This window comes from Armigeres subalbatus, chromosome 3, assembly GCF_024139115.2.
Source record: "Armigeres subalbatus isolate Guangzhou_Male chromosome 3, GZ_Asu_2, whole genome shotgun sequence".
Classification (NCBI taxonomy): domain Eukaryota; kingdom Metazoa; phylum Arthropoda; class Insecta; order Diptera; family Culicidae; genus Armigeres; species Armigeres subalbatus.
The window spans coordinates 293,335,318-293,356,338 of record NC_085141.1 but is presented as its reverse complement, the minus strand read 5'-3'; the positions used below and the strand labels follow the sequence as shown (position 1 = coordinate 293,356,338).

The 21,021-nt window shown below is 37.8% G+C and overlaps 1 protein-coding gene across 5 annotated transcripts in view; it reads left to right on the top strand.

The window, feature by feature from the left end:
• LOC134224847 (SHC-transforming protein 1-like) overlaps positions 1 to 20,079 on the top strand; it is an 85,777-nt gene extending 65,698 nt beyond the window's left edge. For all 5 annotated transcript variants that reach the window (XM_062704481.1, XM_062704482.1, XM_062704480.1 and 2 more), the window contains 5 exons: positions 18,159 to 18,268; positions 18,787 to 18,952; positions 19,013 to 19,281; positions 19,351 to 19,528; positions 19,597 to 20,079. In XM_062704481.1, the coding sequence (XP_062560465.1) occupies positions 18,159 to 18,268; positions 18,787 to 18,952; positions 19,013 to 19,281; positions 19,351 to 19,528; positions 19,597 to 19,737 (864 nt within the window). In that variant the 3' untranslated portion in view covers positions 19,738 to 20,079. The remainder of the gene's footprint in view (positions 1 to 18,158; positions 18,269 to 18,786; positions 18,953 to 19,012; positions 19,282 to 19,350; positions 19,529 to 19,596) is intronic.
• The last annotated feature ends 942 nt before the right edge of the window (positions 20,080 to 21,021 follow it).

Here is a 21,021-nt window from a genome sequence, read left to right as displayed (position 1 = left end):
TTGAGGCATAACATGTTTAGGTATTTCAATACCAAGCGAATAATAATTGGTTATGCATTTGGTATTGAAATTTAAATTAATAACTGAGTAGGGAGCGGGACCATTTGGGCAGCATCCCCTATTCCCGTCCGCAACGTTAAAACTCGACCGCGTTCCAACCAAATGGCTTGATTTTTTGTACATACTGCGCTCGAGTAATGACGGGAATAGGGGGTACTGCCCAAATGATTCTCTACCCTATGTTATGGCTCAAGTATTCTGCATACTAAATTTTGGTATTATTCCTTTGGTATTTTACCTCTTATGCAGGGCTAGTTCATAACAGAGTATGGTATCAATAACAGAATTAGGTATTATCTAGCCAATTTCTCCTGCTCGGGAATAGCGGATAGCAGATTTTAATAGGTACAGTTCTGCATAAGAACCTTACAGAAACTGTATAAAATTTTGGCATGAACAATTTCGGAAGATTTTATTACAACCATTGCTGTATTGAAATCTCACAATTTTGTATTATTTTAAGACACTATCTGTGTAGAATGCTTTAATTTTTCATATTAAAACCTTGCATAATTATATATGCCAAGCATTTAAACAATAATTGTGAGATTTTTTTAAAGTTTAGGCACTCTGTACGCTGGGCGATATGAGCGGAATGATCAGAATTTTCCTTAGAACTGTAACTGTAAATTATCTTTATCAACCTATTTCTTCTTTTTTGTGCAGAATCGTTAAGTTTGAGTCGTCCTACGATCTGTTCAGCCTCAACTTAAGATATGTTAAACCCATAGGTCCTCCGGATCCTGGCCAATATAACCGGAAAATCCGGAGTGGCCTTTGGAAACCACCATATTTTCATCTTCATTTAGTAAAAAATCATTAAGACGACCCAACTTAGGGAATGGTTAACCCATCGGCATTTCGGGTGCTAGCCTTTTCTTTCTTTATTGCGCAAAATCATTATTCAGTTGTTTATGACATGATCGGTGTCACAAAACTGCTACGAATCGAAAGTACGCAAGTTTATTAAAAAGTAAGCTTTCGTTTGCCAAATGTTCTGGATTGGAAATAATTTGAACGGCTCGGAGAGTGTTATGAGCGACTCTATTACCGAGACTGGCCAGGGGCCATCCTTAGCCGTGCGGTAAGTCGCGCGGCTACAAAGCAAGACCATGCTGAGGGTGGCTGGGTTCGATTCCCGGTGCCGGTCTTGGCAATTTTCGAATTAGAAATTGTCTCGACATCACTGGGCATAAAAGTATCATCGTGTTATCCTCATGATATACGAATGCAAAAATGGTAACTTGGCTTAGAAACCTCGCAGTTAATAACTGTGGAAGTGCTGAATGTACACTAAGCTGCGAGGCGGCTCTGTCCCAGTGTGGGGATGTAATGCCAATAAGAAGAAGCCAGTCTCGATCTTTTGTAGCTGAGGCATTCCACGGGGGCATGTCAGTCGATCCTGAGCGACCATTTCGAAAATATTTGAAACTCTGCACAGTTTTTCAATTTCATCTAAATCGTCATTTTTCGATATCAAATCTTCATATTGAGTCACGACTAACTTTTCAAAAGGGTGTATGTGAAAATGGTTCAAAAATATTTAAAAAGCTGCACAGCAAAAACGGAATGTTCGATTGTTATGATTTTTTCAGCAAAGTTAGACAACTAAATGGTGATTCTTAAGAAAATGTGCACAGTAAAAAAAATTTTTTTGCCTTTAAAAATATCATTTTTGTCACAAAAACTCAAATATCTCAAAACCCTATCTTTTTTCGAACGGAAAAACGGTCCATTATATTAGCTATCTACCATAAAAATTTGGTGATGGTAAACTAATAAACAAAAAAGTTATGACATTTCAAACATTTCACAATTTTCACATTTAGTAAAAAAAAATTTTTCTGTGTAAGTTATTTCGAGAATTGCAGTTTGATGCAGATTTTATTGTTAAGGGACGTGATTTAAACAAGTTGTTTTCATGATATTTTGATTTAATTATTCATAGCATCTATAAGAAACTTAGACACGATCCAGTGTTGTGATCAAAAGTATTGATAGTGTCATAATTTTCATTGCACGTGACTGGCGAAAAATTCTTTTAATAGTGTTGAAACCTGTTGATAATAACGTTGATAGAAACATATCAGAAATGTTATTTTTAAGACAAAAGCTGCAAAATCAAAGATTTATATACACGTGTACGTCTATAGTTTACCTGCAAAAATATACCTCTTAGAGAATAGACTTTATGATCGGGAGGAAACGGGTATCTTCAACAACAACAAATGCATGATAGGTACATACCATGACAATGCTCACGAAAAAGCAAAAAAATTACTACTACTAAGGTTGTTAAAGATCTTATAGTAATTTTTTCTTCAGTCAAGCAAATGACACCAAACTAGTCAGTAAAAACTTAAAAGTGATTTTGTTTATTGAAATATTACGAACAACATGAGTAGCCGCTTTCTCAACTGTTGTAGGCCGTTTGATGGAAAAAAGTGTTCAAAAGAGTTACGAAATCTCACCGAAAGCACCATAGATAAACTGAAAGCGACTGGTTATGCTCCAATGTCCACATTGAATACAAATTTACGCATTTGCACGTCCTGCCGTCTAAACGTTGACAAAAGAGCAATCTGTATATCATCGGTTGAGCAGAGCGCAGGAAGTTCGAAAACGACAGCAACTGAGGAATTGCCAGATGTATCGACAACAACTGAGGAATTACCAGAAGTATTAAGTGCTGAGAGCCTTGCCACCGTACCATCAGCGAAATCTGTTTCAACAAATCAATCGGAAGATGAGTGTATCCAAAAGGTCAACATCGAACGCTTTAACGAGGGCATAGCTGGGATAAAAGTGACTCCGATTAAATGGAGTAAGATGGACTACGTTTATTACCCGGAGAAAAATACCGTGAAATAAACGAAGCTGTACGAAGAAACCTCTTCAAATTAGGACCTGATGATGTGGAAAATACAGACTACGATGAGGTAATTATAAATATGAAGGAAAGGTTCTCGAATGCAGCCACGACAAGGAAAGAAAAATTATTGATTTTGTCGATGCTGCCAAGTTCGTGGTCTATTCAGGATGCCATTGATGAGTTCAAAACCAATAGAAATACAGTAAAAGAGGCAAAACAATTGAAGAATAACTGTCTTTCAACCAAAAATACTAGGTCTAGTACTGCATCAACAGATGAGACAAAAGAAATAGTAGTTCAATATTTTGAAGATGATGAAGTAAGTCGAGCTATGCCTGGTCAAAAAGATTATGTATCAGTAAAAAAGATGGAAAGCGTCAAGCAATCCAAAAACGATTAATGATGACGACTTTGAAAGAAGCGTACACACGCTTCAAGGAAATTCACGATAATATTAAAATAGGTTTTTCCTCATTTGCAAGCCTTCGGCCAAGGCAATGTAAGCTTCTTTCCAATTCAGGAACACATAATGTGTGTGTGTGCACAACCCATGAGAATATTAATCTTATTTTACATAGTTTGAAAAGAATCAATTTAACAAAGGATATTAAAATGTTAACTGGTAGTCTTTTGTGTGAAAATACAACATCAAATTGCTATCTACGATCTTGTTCGGATTGTCCAGATTCTTCATCATTGGAAAATACTTTATTCGCTGAGTTTGAAGAAAAATATATTGATCAGTTATCATTTGAGCAATGGGTGACCACGGATAGGTGTGACATAGAAACTATTGTAAAACCTGTAGATGAGTTTGTGTCAAATTTTTGCTTGAAATTAGAAAGTTTAATCCCTCACGATTTCATTAAAACAGAACAATCCAGCTTTTTAAAAAATACGAAAAATACATTACAAAATGGTGATTTTTCTGAAAATTACAGCTTTGTATTGCAAGATGAAGTGCAGTCCCATCACTGGAACGTACAACAAGCTACAATTCATCCATTCGTTATTTATTTTAATGGAAGTACGCAAATTGAACACTTAAGTTTTATTATAATTTCCGAAGATTTAAGACACGATTCAGTATCCGTAAACTTGTTCATTGAAAAAATGATTAACTTTTTACGCGTTGATAAGCATAAAGAAGTCAAAAGATATATTTCATGTCTGATGGAGCAGCGTCGCAGTACAAAAATCGTAAGAATTTTTCGAGCCTATGTCAATTTAAATCAATGTACGGAATTGATGCAGAATGGCATGTTTTGCTACATCACATGGCAAAGGTCCTTGTGATGCTATTGGAGGAACAATAAAGCGCATGGCCACAAGAGCAAGTTTAGCCAAAGAACGTGAGCATCCAATTAAAACTGCGAAAGAACTTTTTGATTGGGCAAATCGTAGAAAAGAAAAGATTTAACCAAATTATCATTTTGTTTTACTACTACTGAAGAGTACGAAATAAAGGCTTCAGAGCTCAGCGAGCAATTTAATAACGCGAAAACGATCCAAGGAACCCAAAAATTTCACTGTTTCATTCCATTGTCGGAAAATAAAATTAAAGCAAAACTATACTCAAACTGTGCTGATAATAATTCAAAAGTGTTCGATATTTTAAAAAATTTGAATAAAATAAATAAAAAATAAGTATTAATAAACTGTTTTCATGATATCATAACCCATACCAAAATTCAAACCCAAAACTCTTAGAGTTTCTATAACAACATTGTGTAACTGCCACATTTAATTTAATACTTAGGATAATATTAATTCATTTTATTTATTTATACATATAATATTTATACATATAATATACATAATATCGATGAATACATAAATATGGAATATCATACAAACAACTTGTTTAACTCACGCAAGGCCCTTAACAATAAAATCAGCATCAAACTGCGATTCTTGAAAAAAATACACGGAAATTTTTTTTTGTTTACTATATGTGAAAATTGTGAAATGTTTGAAATGTCATAACTTTTTGTTTATTAGTTTACCATCACCAAATTTTTATGGTAGATAGCTAATATAATGGACCGTTTTCCCTAAAAAATTACGTTCGAAAAAGATAGGGTTTTGAGATATTTGAGTTTTGTGACAAAATGATATTTTTAAAGGCAAAAATTTTTTTTTTTACTGTGCACATTTTCTTAAGAATCATCATTTAGTTGTCTAACTTTGCTGAAAAAATCATAACAATCGAACATTCCGTTTTTGCTGTGCAGCTTTTTAAATATTTTTGAACCATTTTCACATACACCCTTTTGAAAAGTTAGTCGTGACTCAATATGAAGATTTGATATCGAAAAATGACGATTTAGATGAAATTGAAAAACTGTGCAAAGTTTCAACTCAATAGAGAATCATGAATTAAAAATTTTCTTAAATTTTGATGCTGTTGCTTGGAATCGCTCTCTGTTTTAGCCGTCTCACGTATAAGTCGGGAAATATCCACGGTCATAATGACCGGATCGATTCGGAGTGGCCTTACCGTGTACACTACATTTTCATCCTTATTTTGCCAAATTATGACATTTATCCGAAGCGGCATTGGAACCGTAAACACCCCATTTTTAACTCTATTGTGGAATACCATGAATATTGAGCCGTGACACAACTTGTTCAGACCCAACTTTGGAAATACCCACCCCACAATCTATCCGGGTCCTGTCCAATATTACCGGATTGATCCAAAGTGGCATTGGAAACGTAAACGCCACATTTTCATCTTTTTGAAACAAAATAATAAAGTTTGAGCCGTCACGTGACCTGTTAAGCCTCAATTTTAGAACTGACCATTTTTTATGGCACGTAAAGGATCTAAAACCAAATTATGGATTGATTAGGGAATCTGTCACATTTAAAAACGCTCGTCAAAAACGTCAGCATCTGAGATCCAGGTGTGAGACCACCAGGCTCGATGCTTGATAAATACTTGCAGCTTCTTTGTTATCTCTGCTGATACACACCAATTAACCCTGGCGAATAACAACACCAAAAAAGGCATATAAAAACAAAGATTTTCGTTATTGAATATTCGGATTTCAATTCGGAGCTGTTCATTCGCATTTTGACGTGTTGACTTATCTGTAAAATATTTTTGTAAACTTGCAAAAGCAGTCCTATCTTTTTTGATCCTTGCTCCTTCCTATGTTGATTTTTGTTCCGCTACCCAAGGTTAAGTGGTTTCCAATATATAGAAAGATTTCGACCTGCTAAGCAGGATATCAGGCCATTAGACCGGAGGTCATTAGGCCGTATGGTCATTAGTTAGTTCTTCCATATTTCTTCTTCTTTCTTTCTTCTTTCTTTTCCCTTCTTCCATATTTTTCCTTCCTTCTTTCTCTTTCTTTCTCCCTTATTCCCTTTTCCTTCTCCCTTCTGCCTTCTTCCTTCTTCTTTCTAGATTCTCGCTTTGTACTTCCTCTTTTCTCACTTCTCATTTCTAGATTATTCTACATAGCAGAGAACCGTAGCGCGTAGGGCCTCATATTCCAAATCGAAGGCGTTCATAGCAATAGGCTGCCAACGCCCACGGTTTGGTACACGCCACACGGTCAATCGCACCCACCATGATCTTGTTGATTACGATGAGGATCAGTAGCGGAGGTAGCATACATCCTTGCATCACCCGAACGACTACCGAAAGGAGGTCAAGTAATGCTCCGTTATGCAGAAACTGTTCATAAAGGCTTCGTAGAGCGCTCCTATGAGGAATGAGGCGGTCAATTTTATTCGGACTACCATGCTTCTCAAGGTGCTCATCAATTTTCGTGGTTCAGATGATCGAAAGCTTTGTCAAAGAATACCAAATAGGGGAATGATATGGAGCGTAACAATAATATGGTCCACACATGATCCACAGGCACGTAATCCTTTCTGCTGCCACCGGAGAAGTATCTCCTGTATTCGATTTAGAATTACTTTGAACAGAACTTTGAAAACAATGCCACACCAGTTATCGCACATAGTTAGATCCTTTTATGGGATCATAAATAAGACGCATTGCATCCATTCAGCCAGTTTTTAAGAAGTACTCGATCCAACGTCCAATAAAAAAAAACCGGTGAGTATCTTACCCGTCGCGTCTTTCACTGGCATCCCCGTATTAACCCTTGCTTGCTCAGGCGTCCTGACTCATGATTTGTCTCGTGATATCTCAATGAGGAGGCGATTCTATCTAGTTCGGAAGCGATTATATCTGGTTCCGAGGACCGAATACCGTTGACGGGAGTACATATTTGGTTGCTCAGGCTGTTTTCCGCTTTATCGCGACCCTTATTACACTCCTCAATCTTCCACCACTCGATCGCTGAGTGCGCAACTCATCCAGATTGCTCTCGCTGAGTCGCTGGTATCGATAAAGGCAATCGTGATGATCTTTTACTGCTTTTCTACGCTGCCATCTTCCGTCTTCCGAGTTCCAAGTCGTTCAACGAACGATCCCTCAACAGCAGAATCTTCAAGTAGGCGTGTTTTGAATGGACGCCTCTCTTCCCGCCGCCCGCTGAATTCGAGAAAAGCGTAGTTGGATCTCGTCAATTAGAAGGAGAAGGTGCTGGTCAGACGTAATGTCTATGATGGATATCACTGGGCGTCGATGGGGCAATAGCGATCCCCCTATCATCACGTTTAACTTTATCCATGATGGCATTCAGTTTACTAAAAAAATCTCCTTGTACTGTAATTGAAAAGTAGGGTTACTGCTCCTGGACTTCATCTCATAGCTCCGATATTGGTCTCACGAAAAACAAAGCAATGGAAAAGTATTTGGTTTGTTTATTATTTTTGTGATTTTTTCAGCAGTGAGCACGCATGTTAGCAAAAAGAAGCGACGAAATTGGTGCCGTCTTTCTTTGATTCGCGATGAGATGAATATATGTTCAGTGAGATGGAAAATGGAACAGTTCCCCTAGTATCAGTTGATCCGTAACATTGGATTACCGTAAAGTTTCTACTCTACCCCGTATTGTGGATCTGGAAATTAATATTTTTTTTTTCGAATATCGCAATACAATAAAACCTGACCTGACAGAAGTTCGTTAGACCCATACGATCAAAGCTCCCCCCATTTCGGGATTGGTTAGCCAATTTGCCATAAATAGGAGTTTCTGGGTACAGATTTTACAAAAAAAAGTAAGCAATATGCCCTAGCTAGGCAAACACTGCTTTATTGTCTTATCTGTGACGCTATTCATGGGTATTTTTACATTATGCAACAGTTAAACAAGATAGCTAGTTGATGCCATTCAAAAATTGTCAAAAATCTCAATCATATTGATAATATTCACATTTCAAAAAAGTGGTGATATTCTGTTGCCGGAAAACTCATGAGGCAAAACGCCTTTTAGCTGGCAGCTCCTAGGGAACAAAGCACCACGCGTCGGTGAATCAGCATTCTGGTATGGATATTGCGTGGAAACGCAAGTACATTGTAGGTTAGTGCCACTAGGGCGTTTTGCCTCGCCGAAATTCTCGGTTTTTCCGACCTTCCCATACACTATTTTGAAACTTTTTTCGCCTAAGCTACATAATTTTAGATCTAGTTTTGTTACGGTCATCTTAATGACGGTAAATATGAGGGAAACCACAAGAGAAAAAAGAATATTCAAATCCCCTCTTAAAGATTGATGCTTAAAGATGGTTGTGGCAACATTCGGTTTTGACAACATTCAGTTTTGGCAACATTCGATTTAGGGCACAAAGCCATTCGATTTTGGAAACAAAAACATTCGATTTTGGCAAAAGTTTTTTATCGCATTTATAAATTTTTGATACTGCGGATCTCTTCAAAATTTTCAAAAGTTCTTCCGCAGCTGTCAAAGTTCTACCGCAAGCTTGGAAATCTTCAATACACTGAAATAAAAAGCTGATATTTGGCGTTGTCATCTTGGAATGCCATGCCAAAAAGTATAGAAAAAGTATGAAGTGACAGCTGCGGTAGTTTGAAAATTGCACCGGAAAGTGGAAAGTTTTCTCTGGAATAGCAATATTGTTCGTAAAAAATGCTTCAATAACAAAAGGAGACCGAAACACCCGCGGTCGACTCGGGGTTAGTAGTATGGGATGCGGGATTTCGGATTATAAACTTTAGGATTGGTAATGAACTTGGGATCAACATTTACAATAAAAATCACGTTCGCTTAGGGCGCAAACAGGTTTTATGGGCAAACATGTGGCCGTCGTCCAGTCCCGATCTTAATACGCTGTATTATTAAGTATATGGCGCGTCTTAAAGGCTGAGGCCTGTTCTCATCGTCACCCGAGTTCAGACAAACGTTGATCGGCACCTGGAAGGAAATGGATCCAAGCTACATCATTAGGACCTGCCGTGCACCCCGAGAGCATGTGGAGGCCGTAATATGAGCGAATGGAAACTCTAGAATACATCTCCCTTCTAAACAAAAAAAAAAAAATATCGAAATCTTTTTTTTTAGATTTTTTAGAAATACTTTGACGTTGTTCAATATCGCAAACATTATCACGCATAGGGTATAGATATGCGATCAGTACCATGCAGATCTTTGATTACCAATTACAGACAATCAAACAACGGTAGTGAGGCAACAATAAAAAAGAGCTTAAAATAGTTTTTCCAATGGTAATGAGTTTAAACCTAGAGACAGGTCCTATTCCAGTTTCTTCACCGGTATTCAAAATTGAAACTGTCGCACAAATCATAATAAATAGCCGCTCTATTATCGTAGAATGTCTCGCCTCATCCAATACTATGTGAGTTTATTTCAGTCTGTACTGCAAGGCATGAAAGAAGAGAGTGCTTCAAAGCTGTCGACGACTAATTGATGCGTTTGGTTGAATATAAACTGAAGTTATGCAAAGATCTTTATTCTTTACTTGGCAAGCGAAGATTTCAAAATTGCTTCAGGTGTGATGTTGGAATGAAGAGATACTTAATTGATGCCATTGAATTTGGAATATTTAATAATAAAACTTTAATAATATGTTTCTTGGAAACGCTTCGAAATTATCCCCCATTAACTTGTTCATATTTCGGTGAATGTTTGTAGATGATTCAATATCTTCTGTTGCAATCCCGGGAAGACAGTTGTTTCTTTTTTTAGTACCCGTATTTAAACATATAAAAATATGTATATTCGTGTTGGTTCTCGGTTTTTATTAAAACTTCCACATTGAAATTAGTCAACATTGTGATAGGTTTTCCTAAAGTTGTAATAAATCATTTTATTAAAATACAGTTTTATCTACAGACGACAACCATTCAAAGAATTCAATGGATTCAAAACAACGCAACATATCATCATTAGCAACGTCAAGCACAGGATTTTTCCTATTCCTCATCGCCGCACTGTTTTGCAATACGCAGTTGCATCTCTCCCACACATGAGGCATAACTGAATGCACCAATCAATAGCGGTAATAAGCGTTGATAGTACAACTGCGGTGATGATGATGACGACGACGACGACGGCGGGGGTATAACGAAACCGTACAAAGTCCAAGAAATTTACTACTACCAATGAGCTATTCAGGCGCTACGTCGAGTAACTCTGCTAAATGGCAAGCGACAACGCCGTGAATGCACTTATTTATGAGATGAGGAAGATGTGCAGCGATTGCTTTCGCCTACACGAGATGTGGTTACAAGAAATTCAATAATTTCGCTATAGAGCTAATAAGCATAATTAATAATTATAAGCATAATTCAGCTAGTGATGTAATAATAAACTCACATAGCTTTTCAAATAAAGTTCTTATTAATTTTACCAAAATCCTCCATAACATTATAATAATATCTCTTCAACTCTTATTTTAACATTTTTATTGTACTTTAATCAGTTTTAAATCATTTGGTTGTCATTCCATCTGAAAATCCTGTGTGTACCAGTTTATAACGAAGATATGTATTTTATTTATCGATAATTTGATATCGAACACCAGAAAGTGACCTGATGATAGGAGAACATCCAATGTGTTCATTGTTCTCTTTGTACAGATAAATTGATAACAAAAATCCACTTATCTTAAAAGCTGCTACACAAAGAATGTGACAGCAAATCTATTAGCCTTCCTTGAAAGATATAACTTGGTATCGTTGGCCTCATTGATTTGGGTTTATTCAGCATGCCTTCGCATAAAATGCTCCACTTCTTCAGTATGTACGACCACGACGTATATATCGGTACAGTACGTACAGAGTTTCATTTTGCAACCGATTCAATGATACTCATGATAAACATGAGGAGAAGATCTATTTGGACCGCCCCAAACTCATGTTGGTTGAATGGTGAGTTTTGCCCAAATAGATCTTCTCCCATGTCTTAAATGTCATGATTCATAGATTTTCTCCTTTCTCAATATCATCCATAGATTTTACTTTGTTTTCATCATTAGGGTCTCGCCGACATTTCTCACCAACACGAACGCAGGTTGGTGGTTGCAAACAATCCCATTTGATTTTGCCGTGACAGCTGCTCGTGGTTGCAAACAAACCGAGTAAAAGTGTGAGTGAAACGTGCGTGTACGTACACGATCGCTGAAAGCCTAATGTGCTAATTTTTGGTGAACAAATAGATGCGTGCAATCACATTTACATTTCTCGGGTACTTATTCAAAAGGACGTATGTGATTTTGTAAACAAAGATTGAAACGTCGAATTGTCCAATCTGATAGCCCTCACACGCAAACCATCGCCACAGACAGGTAGGGGAATCCTTCGGCTACCTGTTGGTGGTGTTGGTTTGCGTGGGAGTGCCATCAGATCGGATAAATCGACGTTTCAATCTTTGTTTACAAAATCACATACGTCCTTTTGAATAAGTACCCGAGATTTACTTAAGAATGACGTAAATCTTCGTTATTACAAATTCATTTTCCATTTGTCATGCGCACCTCATTTTTTTGTACCGTCGTCGGGGTTGACAATGGGTCAAATGGGGGTGAGAATGGGTCACTGTTTCAACTACTTAGAATGCTTGTAGAATGGATTGAATGTATCTGAGGGCAAGTAGACTAAAATATAAGAGACCTTTTTGAACGATTTTGCTCTACGACCTCCAGGCTGCCGGTGAGAGCGATGACCCTTTTTCACCCCCCAGACCCATTGTCACCCCCGATGGCGGTATGCTTAGTAAACCAATTACCGATTTCTCAACAGCTGAGCTCTCGGTAGTCCGTTCATTAAAAAGATCAACCCTCGGTTTGTAATTGAAAAAATACAGACCTCGGAAAACATTGAATACACAAATATGGCGCTATTTTGAGCGTCTAGCTAGTCTGTTGGAACCGAACTCGGTAAACGTATTACCGTAAGCTCAGTAATAAACTTTTTTTATTAAGTAATTGGCATTTATATATTTTACCGATGCCCTGTAAAATGTTTTACATTTCCGAGAAGTCGGCTTAATTTAATCAGACGCGTCGCGTGATCAATTCTTCAACTTGTGCACTGTTTGATTAAGTTTAAGAGAGAAAAACACATATGAAAGGGACCTGAAATGACAAACGATTCGTCTTTCAAATGTTTGCTTATTGTTTTTCATCTATCTGCTTCTCAGCTATTTTCCATTTTCCGAATTAACTCAAACTATAACTTGAAAGGGACGGTTTCGTAAAATTAAAATTCAATATCATGAGAATCGTTATGCTTTCCAATATGTCGAATAAGACATCTATCTATCTATTCGGAAATTATTGAACTGACACTTTCAATTCTAATTTGAGTTATTTTGTAAAATGCGACGAAATCTTAATTGAAGAAAAGGAAATTGAGATATAATAATCAAGATTAGGTTACTAATTATAAATATTGAGCATTCCGTAGTTGCTACTCCGTGATTGACCAGAACAATCGCGATTGCACAAGGAACCAATGGGTGGAAGCATGGGATTTATTCTCCAACCTCAATGTGCACAGTCCAATAGCTCTAGTATAATGATCGATAACGGCGCTGGCCACGTCCTCACGGTCTATCGGGGATGGGAAGAAATTGATCGTTTGAATTCCACAAGTAACGGAGTTACAGCGCTAGTTGCAGTAACTTAAACTAAATTATTGGAATTTTGTTATCATTTAGTGTAAGTTATTGAAACTATAGTTATAACTCCGTTACTTATGGAATTCAAACAGCGTACATTAGGCAGAGTTGTAGAAAAACCTTCACACTAGAAGTCCACCATTAAACACATTTTGAAATTCAGTTTCTGGAATAAGTTATTGACAAACTACTAAATGATCGAACGCAAATTACTAAATGATCGATAACATCCTTGGTTCAAGTGAATGAGACTTCAATTCATTTCTCACTTTTCACTTCTCACTTCGTACTTGGCACTTATATTAGCATGTAGAAATATGATTAAGAAGCATTTGACCGAATGCCATTTAACCAAAAGGGTCATTGGACGGAAAAGGTCATTTGACCGAATAGTTTACATTTATTTCCTCAGTAAGGCCGAAACAAATATTAAATTTATTTTATGTCAACCCGATGACCGATCTATACATTTCCTCCCTTCCTACCTGAGCGTTCATGTCACCGATGACGATTGTAACGTTCCAGATCTGCATAGAACACTTTTTTCTCGTCGTTGATATTCTTCACGATAGAGAAGTACATTCAAATGTTGGTGCATTGATCAATCCGGTTGGGTCTCCAAATATTTCGAAAACTCGCGATGGCAGCCTTTCTGACTCGTGCTTCCATGTCGATCCCAATTTCGCCATCTGATGATATCAGACTGTCAGCATATTGAAATCCTCCGATCGTCCAGCTACTGCAAAGTTTGAGGGGCTGTTCCCGTTGACACTCAACCACCTGGTACTGCTGACGTTGATGGTGAGACCTGCCGCAAAGAAGCATATTGTCAGCTCGTTGAGCCCACTCTGCATAAAAGAGCGTCACAGTACCAATATAGCGTTTCGTGATCATTAGCCAAATCAGAGTCGTCTAGATGTTCCACAACAATAAACTGCCAAAACAGCTCGAAATATGGTACATGGTCAATCGCACCCACCAAGATCTTATCGATTACGCTGAGAAGTAACAGTGGAGATTAAATGCATCCTTGCCTCCAGCTCACCCAAGTTGTTCTCGCCGGTTTCGATAAAAGCATTCTTCGTCGCCCACTTTTCTTCTGCGCTGCCACATTCCGGAGCATTCACAACCCGATTTTCAATTTCTTCAACGAACGATCTCTTCACAACAGAACCTTATAGTCGGTCTATGTTAATCATTGCCCGAGCCTCTTCTCCCGCCGCTGAATCTGAGCAATGCGTTGTTGAATCTGTGATGATAGTCAAATGTCAGCGCTGCGTTAATTACGGACTCAAGAAGGCACCGTCTCCATTTTCAGCTAATCCATTTCCAGAGAAGCCAAATACTAGTCCTGCCAACTAAAAGTGGCTCTAGAAAAGTAAGTCAAACGCTGCTGGCTACAGACAAGATAAGCGATCGATCAGGAAGCGAAGTATGAATATAAAATGGTCAATTGACGCCTCTGACCGCTTCCAGGACCTACGGATTGGCCCCGGGAAACCTGTGGAAGGGGACATTTTAGTTTTAGCACCAAAACCATTCGACGGCTCTATTTTCATGTTTTTCGATCAGGAAGCAAGGTCTGAATATAAAATGGTCCATTGATGGCTCTGACGGCTTCCAGGACCTACGGATTGGCCCCGGGGAACCTGTGGAAGGGGACATTTTAGTTTGAGCATCAAAATCAGTCATTCGACGGCTCTTTTTTCATGGTTTTCGATCAGAAAACGAAGTATGAATATAAAATGGTCCATTGACGGCTCTGACCGCTTCCAGGACCTATGGATTGCCCCCGGGAAACCTGTGGAAGGGGACATTTTAGTTTTAACACCAAAACTAGTCATTCGACGGCTCTTTTTTATGGTTTTCGATCAGGAAGCGAAGTATGAATATAAAATGGTCCATTGACGGCTCTGACCGCTTCCGGGACCTACGGATTGGCCATTTTACAGGCCATTTTACGGAAGGGGACATTTTAGTTTAATATGAACTGTTTCTGACAACATCGATTTAGCGAGGTGAAAATGCATTAGAAAAATACTTCGACTTATATTTGGATTAGACTGACAAGAAATCTATCGAGAGTTCAAATGTTGGAGACAAAATTGCCACCTGTAGGGGAAACTGGACACACATGATCCCCGGGGACACATGATCCCCCCCTGTTTTCTCGAAAACTAATCACATTTTTATACCAGTGATATGTGCAAACGAATCCGCTAGATAGATTATTGATTCTGAGTAACATTTGGTATTAGTTACTTTATGTATATGGGTTTTAGAGAGGTTTTATTATTTAAGCATTCTCAATCCTTTTTTTCTTCAAAGGAGAAAAGTTTAATAACTTTTAATATGTCCAACCAAAACGTACCAAATTTTTACTGGACAAAGTTTTATTGTTGTAGAATTGAATAAATTCATTCAATTAACTATTGCTAATTTTCCATTGAATACAAAAAACAAAACAAGATAAATACTCAACATGGACACACTTGATCCCCCACAGTTTGGACACACTTGATCCCGTTATTGCATATATTAAGGCGTTTGTTGGATAAGATCGCATATTATTGTATTGTATGTAAATAAATTGATCTGTTCTAATTCTTTTCTAGTTAAATAGTATAAATAATTTTATTTCTCTTTAATTTTGTCAATCAGACAATACACGCGCAATTTGAATTTCTCAATAGCCTTATTTCATTAACCAGAACAAAGTGTAGTTGAACATACTTAGTTTTGATTAGTTTTATTAAATGAATTTTAACATCATTTTCAATGAAAAAGAGTGTATATTAAGCTTTGAAAATACTCAACAAATCACAGGGCTTAAAATCAGTATTGTTCGATCTGGTATTAATTTTTTCCCGTTTAAACTAGGAGAAGTTTGCTTACAATCACCATTTATTTGTAAATCTCCTTAAAGAATTTTTAATAATAGGCTTATTCAACATCTTTTGGTCAGTCGTTTAAGAGAAATCGCATTTGTATAATAATAACACGCACTACAAATATGATGATGCGTGATAATACCATATTGATGTATGAAATCATCATCCTCGTATGATCACGGTTGTGGTATTGGTAGTAGTCTGGCGATCTCGATGTACCGTCGTCGGGTGAGGCAATAGATCAAATAGGGGTGAGAATGGGTCACTGTTTCAGCTACCTAGAATGCTTGTAGAATAGATTGAATGCATATGAGGGCAAGAAGACCAAAATATAAGGTCTCTTATATTGAACAATTTTGCTCTACTACCTCTAGACTGCCGGTGAGAACGATGACCCATTCTCACCCCAGACCCATTGTCACCCCCGATGGTGGTATCACAGTCTTTTTTCATTGGTTCCAAAACTGGCACTCAGGTGTGGCCATGGCATTTGCAGAGTGGCCAATTTTCAGAAATTTAATAGAATAATTAGATTCTAAAATTACAAAGATATATTTATGTATCGATCAACCATTTTTGGTATCATAACGGTATCCATCACAAAGAGAGATCCTCTAGGGAACATCATGGTTGTCGTGATATGACCACTGTCTTTTAGTGGAGTGAATGGTTAGAAAGAAAAGTGGAGTTAGTGGAGAAAATGGCCAATTTTGTTGCTATAGCAGACATTCTATCTGTCACTATTACTCTATTCGAGAACTAAAATACTTGCCTTGCTTAATACCAACAATATTTAATTTTCGCACGACTGATATTACAGCAGACTATGAAGAATTATTAGGATTTGAGGCTAGACCAATTTAACCTTTCATTAGACTTGCAAGAACCTAAACATGTTCAGCTCATGAAGGGATCAATTTCCCCCTATATGGGGATCAAGTCTCCCGCAAGTTTTGAAAATGCCAAATTTTCTATCTTTCGGCAAAATCGATTTTCTGGTAACTTTCATGAACAAATAATTGCTTCCAATGACGTTTTTTAATAGCTTATTAAATTCTTTATCAAGTCCATCAAGAAGCGTGAAAATCTGTGCATGTTACATCGAGAAATATCCTGAACAAAAAGTGGGGATCATGTGTGTCCAGTTTCCCCTACAGTGCAGGTCTGTGCCAAAACGAAGGAGAAAAAAAAGATAATACTCTCGCATTTCTCCTTTCTCTTCTCACACCCTTTCATTTGGTTTGGTTACACATGCGGACGCAACGCCTCAGAATTGAATACAGAAGTCAGTAAATTCTTCAAAGTTAACTGACTTCTCGATTGAAATCCATGTTTAGTTAAATATAAGAGTCCACATAAGAGCTTTCTATTATAATTTCCTCAGACACCACATCTTTACTCTCTTGAACACCTTGTCAAATGTCTGAAATATTACCAATCAGGGTTCATACTTTTCGTTTCGTTGATACGTAAACAAGTTTTCGGGTCGAAGGAGAATTTTTTTCCAAGTCTGTGGCGAGAATTATTATTGGGGAAAGATTATTTGTTTCATGAATCCTACTTCTAATGCATTGGTGATGGCACGATGACAAGTCAGAAAACGAGCAAATCAACTTTTCGCGGCACTGACAGTGAGGGAAAAATATTTATCTCTCATCACGCCTTTTTCTCTTTCCCGCAAAACGATTTCTCGGCGAAAATCTGCGTCAGTGAGAATCTGCGTCTGCTCGTAAGAAAGAGTGAGCATTACGATCCTTGCTACCAATGATTCTGCTCATCATGTTCTGGAGATATGGAGAAAGACCTTTTGGACAGCACCCCCTATTCCCGTCCGCTGTTTATAACTCGCGTTCCAATCATTTTTCTTGAAGCCATGTACCAAGTATATTATATTAATTTCTACTATAAAAAAGTAGGAAAAACTTGCATGGTGTCCTTCTTTATATTAAAATTACTTCATATTTCCTTTTAAAATATATTTTATTGTTCTTTACAATTGATCCCTGCAGCCTGCTCAACTTGCAAAGATTAAATTCTTTTGACGTTTTGTTTCTTGGATCTTTTCTCATATAATCTATCACGAATAAACTTCATTGTTAGTTCCACAAGTAACGTAAAAATAGCTTAAAAAATATAACAGATAATACTCTCCAAATATGGATCAATAGGTCTGTGCCAAAACGAAGGAGAAAAAAAAGATAATACTCTCGCATTTCTCCGCCTTCACACCCTTTCATTTGGTTTGGTTAACATTCCCAAAGTTTCAGAAATCGAACTGTTCCATTAAAATAAAAATCCACATTTTTTTAGGTCAACATGGCCACTCCGAGAAGCGATATCACAATACAGGAAATCTCTCGCAGTCTCCAGGTATTTTCTAAGGATCGGACTACCATTGAAAAAGATCCAAAAACACTACGGTAACTATTATTGACAAGGAAACAACCATAAATTGTGTTTAGAGATGTCGTAAAATCCCGATTAATCGATTAGTAACTAATCGATTACTCTCGATTTCTGTCGATTATTGAATCGATTGATCGTTGGATAATAATCGATTCAAAATTAATCGATTATTACAACGATGAATCGATTAATCGAAGTAATCAATTAATTTGCGACATCCTTATGATGTCGTAAAATCCTGATTAATCGATTAGTAACAAATCGATTACTCTCGATTATTGAATCGATTAATCGTTAGGTAATGATCGATTCAAAATTAATCGATTATTACAACGATTAATCGATTAATCGAAGTAATCGATTAATTTACGACATCTCTAATTGTGTTACGGGTTTTGGAAGGAAACGGTTTCGAGAAGCGTTACAAAAGGTTAGATAAAGGGAGACATAGTAGCGTGAAATTATGCGTCACATAATTATTGGGTGTTTCCGAATCGCGCTTGCGTCACTTCTGATCCCAATATACTTCCAGTGTTGGAAACTTCTCGGACAAACCGGTGGTGCTAATTTTTGCGTGGTTGAACGCCAAACAGAAACATCTGATCAAGTATGCCGAACTGTACACCGAGCAAGGTTACGACGTTGTGGTAACTCAGCTGACACCATGGCAGCTGCTCTGGCCTATGAAGGGTAGCCAGGTAAGAAAAACTCCTCGTGGATATCTATAAAACGACAATTGAAATGTGTTCCCTCAAAAGCTCGTTGCAGCCGACATTGTCAAGTTCTTGAAGAACAACGAATTCAAGAAAGGACTACTTTTCCACGGATTCTCAGTCGGAGGTTATCTATGGGGCGAATGTTTGGTCCACATTCTACGGGATCTGCCAACCTACCAGGTGGTGCTGGATCGTGTTAAGGGTCAAATCTGGGACAGTGCGGCCGACATTACGGAAATACCGGAAGGGGTACCCCGCGCCATGTTCCCCAGAAATCCAACCCTGCAGAACGCACTGCGGAAATACATGATGTACGTTTTTTTAAGAACTACACTATCCTTATCTAAAACCGTTCTCAATGGTGATTTTTATTCTTTTAGCTACCACATGAAAGCATTTCACGAACCAGCCACGTCGCATTACATTCGTTCCAGCCAGATGTTTCACACCAATCAATTGAGATGTCCCGCACTCTTTCTGGTGTCGAAAACTGACCCCGTGGGAACGGAGTTGGCGAACAGTCGTGTACGAGACAACTGGGAAAATAATGGCGTTAAGGTATGAAAATTCACATTAATTTGCTTTCACAAACACTCTTAACACCATTTCTGGGAACCTATTTACAGTGCACCTTCAAGGTTTGGGACCGTTCGCCACACGTGGGACATTTCCGAAAACATCGCGAGGAGTATACTGAATTAGTTTTCAACCACATCCGGCAGCTGGAACTGTCCGGTCAGAAGCAGCCGCTACGGGCGAAATTGTAATCGCAATTACTTTTGTTCTGTGATACTTAAATCGAGCAAAAAATATCTTCTCAAATTTCGGTATTTTACTTTTTTTGGTATTGAATCATTCTGCGTGTTTAATTAGGTTTGTACAAAGTTAAATGCACATATACTGGGTGGTTTACATAGGTTAAAGTGCAAATCATGCCGGTATATTGCGTAGAACAAATTTTATAGTTTTGTGTATTGGTTTGCATGCTATCATTAGTCTACGTAGTAAGAGTTAATCAGTTTTACAATTCATCACCTACTTTAGACCACATATAACCGAAGAAAATTAGGGAAATAAATATAAAATTACCAAAAGACAACATACATTAATTGAGAAACTCTCCTCTCCGCTAAATTGTTAATCGTTTTGTCCCGTCGAATCAATCATACGCGTCCTACGTTTTGAACCTTGCGTATACTGCCTATGATAGCATATCAGTCCCATCTTTGCTGGGTTTCTTATTCATATGGGACAAATATGCGATTGTGGGCAGTATAATGGTCAGACATTCCGAGTTATCAGGAGCTAAATCGAATGTAATGTCATATTCCAGGTCGCTCGATCTTAGGCCGCCAATCGCCAGTCTCTTTGCACATCGGTCGCACGCGCATCTTCCTCGGTTACACACAGCCAGCGAGTGTCGGCGAGGAGATTGAATTCTTGCAGCCGAGTAGCTGGCGTGGGTTCTGCGGTCCTGAGAGAAAGTTCCTGGTTCTTGGTTCGGAAGCAGTAAAATCAATGTCAACCGTTCAGTTCGGTTACTCGATTGAATGAATGGTTTGTGTTGTTGCACTCCGCTTGCTCAAACGCAAGGTTGTGTACATCACGAGGACCAATTTCGTACACGGAAGAACTAAATTACCCAAAAGTGAGTTCAATCCACCCAACTTCGGACTTCCGTACGGAAAGCCAAATTTGAGAAAATGGGGTCGAAGTAGTTTGTGGGAGTAAATGGGAGTAAATCATGTTAAAAAAAGTACCTAGCGTAAGTTCTTTTTACTCAACTGGAGGTTTAATTCACTCATTTACGCACTATCCTGCTTCATGGTGAACGCAAAATCTGTGCGTTACATTTTTGACACTCTCAGTAAAATCACGAACATAGGCATGGCAGTTTTCACCTTTTCACTACACTCTGTGCGAAAAACCGTTCATTGATTTTACTCCATCCAAACGATTTTATAATCTTAATCACATAAGTGTATCTAAGAGAGTGAAATTTCAATTTTCTAAATGTCTGTTTCTAGGTCTGAAAATGCATGACATTTAGG